The 4,620-nt window shown below is 39.1% G+C and overlaps 1 protein-coding gene across 1 annotated transcript; it reads left to right on the forward strand.

Moving 5' to 3' along the window:
- Positions 1–430: 430 nt before the first annotated feature.
- tcf21 (transcription factor 21) lies at positions 431–1,863 on the forward strand. The gene is made up of 2 exons (XM_004083700.5): positions 431–984; positions 1,404–1,863. Exons 1-2 carry the CDS (start codon positions 559–561, stop codon positions 1,491–1,493), a joined length of 516 nt encoding a protein of 171 aa, XP_004083748.1. The 5' UTR covers positions 431–558; the 3' UTR covers positions 1,494–1,863.
- Positions 1,864–4,620: the final 2,757 nt, after the last annotated feature.

Below are 4,620 nucleotides of genomic sequence, written 5' to 3' on the forward strand. Positions count from 1 at the left end.
ACAGACTCTTAATTATATTCATTGAATGTAATAAAATACTTCATTTTTATATATTTTTATCCCCACTAATTTGACCATAGACATTGAAATTTTATGTTGCCAAAAATCCAATCACTTTTAAAAATGTGATTAAGGATTAACTTCAACTTGGAAACTTGAAAACAAGTTTGATCTTTTGATTTTCTTTTGGTTTTCTTCAACATTTCTGCATGGGGGGGGGGAAGAGGGGATTTCCTGTTTTATTTTGTATCAGAATTACAAATTTGGCGGTTTAAGCTGTGGTTAAATAAACTGTATATTCCAGAGTTTTGTTAGTGACTCATCAAGGGGCCTTTAGGGTCCCAGAAACTCTGGCAAACCAGTAAGTCAGATGAGAACCCCTGTCTCCGCCCAGCATGAAGCAACGCCCTCCTTGTTCATGGAGATAAAAAGTCCAGTTCGTTTACTCTTTTCGTGTCCAGTGAGGTTTCCATGAGCGCACAGGCGTATTTTTTCTTCTCAATGTGGCCCAGAGCTTTCGCTCTCATGTTTTGAAGCCACTCTAGTCGAAGATCCACCATGTCCACCGGGTCTCTCAGCGACGACGAGCTTCTGGACGGCATCCTGAAATTCAGTTCAGGTAAAGACTCCAACGAGAGCACAGAGGAGAGCTCCAACTGCGAGGGAGCGTGCGCAAACGACGAACGGAAAGATGCGCCAGGGAAGAGGCGAAAGACGGGGTCCCGCAAGAGTGCGGCTAAGGGCGGGGCGCAGCAGGAGGGCAAGCAGGTGCAAAGGAACGCAGCCAACGCGCGGGAGAGGGCCCGCATGCGCGTGCTCTCCAAAGCCTTTTCGCGGCTGAAAACCTCCTTGCCTTGGGTACCACCGGACACCAAACTCTCCAAGCTGGACACACTGCGTCTGGCGTCCAGCTACATCGCGCATCTCCGGCAGATCCTGGCCAATGACAAATATGAGAATGGATATATTCACCCAGTGAACCTGGTAAGAGACACATGTGCAGATATTTATTTTATTTTTAAAATGTTTTTTTCTGGTAACTTTTTTTAAAAATGACATAAGGGTGACATCCCTAATTACTAAAGTACAAGGCTTAACGAAAGGCCTCTGGTGCTGACATTGTTTGCAGGTAGGCGAACATGTAATTGGGTTGTTGCAATGTAATGCAAATTTCTTTTCAGTAAATGATATGTTGTTAAATCCTACTTAGATCATAAAGTAACATTGTAATACAAAAATAGTACAAAAATACGTGTTGGAAAAAAATGAGGCAGTGAATATGGTTTTGTTTGCATGCAGGAGAATGATCATAAATTAAAAAAAAACTACTATCATATTTAGGAATCCGGAAAAAAAATAAAAAATAAAATTTGAATTATAATAATTATGCTTTCCACCTGCAGACGTGGCCTTTCATAGTTGCGGGGAAACCAGAGACCGACCTGAAGGAGATGCTGAGCGCAACGCGGCTGTGCGGAACCACTGCGTCCTGATGCGCGGAACCACTGCGTCCTGATGCGCAGACGCGTCTGCACCATTTTTGAGGGACTTTTTCCAGAAGAAAAAAGGAACAAAAAGACCCCAAAAAGTGACTCAGTTTCATGTCTGCGCTGACTGTGAGTGGGAATACCGGGGGTGCGCATCCAGTCCCCCCTCGTTCCCGTATCTAGAACTGATAAAAAAGTATTTAATTCTCCTGCTGTCTTTGCTGGTTCAAAGATATTTTTAACAGCTTGTTTTTTTTAATAGTCTATTATAAACTGCATCAGTATGAATGGACATGAACATTTCAGTTGCCCTTTTTGTTCAAAATACTGTACAGCTTTCATATAAAATATATTTGCATTACATTTTTGTACTTCATTCGGGTTCCTGTTTGTTTTATTCTCTTGTGTGGGCCGCTTTCTGACCTCATCAGGCCTCTTATCAGTCTTCTCCTTCAGAAAAAGCAGAACCTGATTACGACAAAGCTCTGAGCAGATAAGTTCCTATGTTGTTTCAAGATGATAACAGTGGACGAGGCTGTCATTCACATAAACAAACGTTTGTCTTTAAAGAAGACTGAATATCTCCCTATTTAAACATTTAAAATTTGGTTTTATTGCATCACAAATGAAGCACAAATTTAAAAAAAATCAACGTTATTGTTTTGGGCAATCATTTCAAAAGTTTTTATGTTAAAGTAAATTAAAATTGTCAAGATTTTGTGACGAAATACAAACAAAAATATTACAAGCCAATCAGAATAGAGCCCTTTAGTTTTTATATAGTACAAAAAAAACTGTGCTTAGAGTTTCAGTCCCACCCAGACCCGTTGTTTTAATTTGCCCGGGTTATGACCGCTGTGTTTACATGACACGGACAGTTATTTATGCAGTCTGACACAAGGCCTCTCTCGCACTTTTCCCTAAAAGAAGGATGCTACAAATATAGAGCCTTTATGTAATCTGATTACTCTCTGCCCTCTGCCTTGTTGTCACATGGCAGAAATGTTTTTACGCCAACTGTGCTTAAGTTTATAATGATAGTATGTCAAAAATTAACTAAGATCTTACACAATTTCAGAAACTATTCTATTGCAAAATAAAATACATTAAAAATGTTTCAATTGATAAATTACTTTTAGTATGGTCCTGCTGTTTTAAATCAATCTGCAAATCTTGCAAACAAATAACTCTTTTGCAGGATTGCAGGATTTCCTCAAATTGAAGAATTTCCATTGAGTTTTTTTAATGAAATTTGTCTATTTTCTTAAAAAAACATAAATTTTTCATTTAATTTGAATTTATATTTTTGTCTTGTAAGTCACTGAATTTTTGTTTGAGAAAAGCAAAAATGTTTTACCTTATAACATTCAAATGAACCTTTTCTTCTCCTGTACTATGGCGACTCATTTTATGGATTATATAGTTCAGATAGGTTTCATTAGAGCCTTATTTGTCACTGATAGCTCTTTTTCTTCAGCAGGGATTTGCTCGCTGACTTAATGCACTTGTTGCCTCATCGTCTCAAGAAAAGACACTGTCGCGTCTCCTCAAACAGTAACAGTAAGATTGAGTGCTGTTGTAATAAAAGAGTCCCGCTGGTGTCTCTTCGGGGACCCTCACCTAATACATCAGCAGCAGCATGGCAGGGGCCTCGCCACCACCTTAAAGGGACCACCGTGAAGAAAATAAACTTGGCCTCGTCTCTCCCAAGGACAGAGAGAAGAAGAAAGAAAAAGAAGGGAGGGAGGGATTTGTTTGAGAGCACGGCTGGGATTCCCATACTTGCTAATTGTTTTGTTGGATGTCTGCCCAAACTGTGATGTGAACAAAGTACTCTAAACTGAGGGGAGGACAGAAATCACATTTTGTTCCTGCTGATCCCATCATGTTTCACATCTGTATGATCCTTGTTGTTCTTTCACAACACCAACCTCATATTGGCACATTCATCATGAGCAGTGTTTCCTCCAAAAACCAAAGCGTGCAGTTTACATTCCAACACTGCTGTGTCAGTCAGCACAGATACAGTCCAGCAAATAGAAACAACAGCCTTTTCCCAATCACTGGGCTTCCAGTTTCTAACATCAATGACAATCCTAAAACAAAAGAAAAAAAACGGCAGGTAACTTCAATTTAAGCTCAAATCTGTTGGCTGCGTAATGGCCCAAATCATTATGCTTCCTTTACCATGCCAGTTCTTTTTGATATACTAGTACTAATTTTTTTCTGATTTTTAATCATTTACTTCTCATTTAAATCATTTTTAACCAAAGAACATAAGGCCAATTCTAAATCGAATTGTTCTATTTCAAAGGCTGTTGTTGTTATTTTAAATTATAATCATGAACATCTTCATTTTGGAAGTCCAATCCCAAGATTGGCTGATCCATTTGCAATGTGTTAGTAAACGAAAAACTGTCAATTATATTTTGTTCAAACTCTTATTTCTACGAAAATGAAAATAAGATTCATAAACATGTCTAAGTGTTTGCTTTAAAATAATGAATGTGGGGTTGAGACAAAAAAGGAAAGAAAAGGTAGATGTGGTTCTCAGGGGATCCAGAAGCTTTAGTGTTTGACTCCTTATCCATTGTTGTAGTTCTTGCTTAGTTTGCCTTCAGATTTGACTTATGCCTGTTGTCTCTGCTCCTCAAACATCGCCATCTACTGGAGAAATAGTCACTTGGTTAAACCAGACAACTTTTTTCTCATCGATTCTTAGTGTGACAAAGAAATGTCTTTCTGCTGAACTTTGACTGCAAGTTTTATATTTTTGTATTTGTATAAAAAGGTTGTGTTTTATGCACTCAAAAAACTTTACACTGTGCAAAATTTAAGTAAAAACCGTTTCAGGTGTCATGTGTCCAGTTGTTTTTTTTAGGGACTATAATGTTCTGAACAGGGCGGCCGTGATGCAGCAGTAGGGCGGTCTGATTGGAAGATTGCAGGTTCGATTACCGCCTTGCCTGCCCATGTGTGGAAGTGTCCTTGGGCAAGACACTGAAGGTTGGCAAAAGAAGACGCCAGTGTTCTGCTGTGAGCTGCCATCATTGTCTGATAGAGTGAATGGGACTGTGACTGTAAGGTGCTTTGTACTTTTGAGGAAGGTAGAAAAGTGCTGTACAAGTGGAGC

The sequence above is a fragment of the Oryzias latipes genome, chromosome 24 (assembly GCF_053564925.1).
Source record: "Oryzias latipes strain Hd-rR chromosome 24, Olatipes_Hd-rR_3.1".
In the NCBI taxonomy this organism is placed as follows: Eukaryota; Metazoa; Chordata; class Actinopteri; order Beloniformes; family Adrianichthyidae; genus Oryzias; species Oryzias latipes.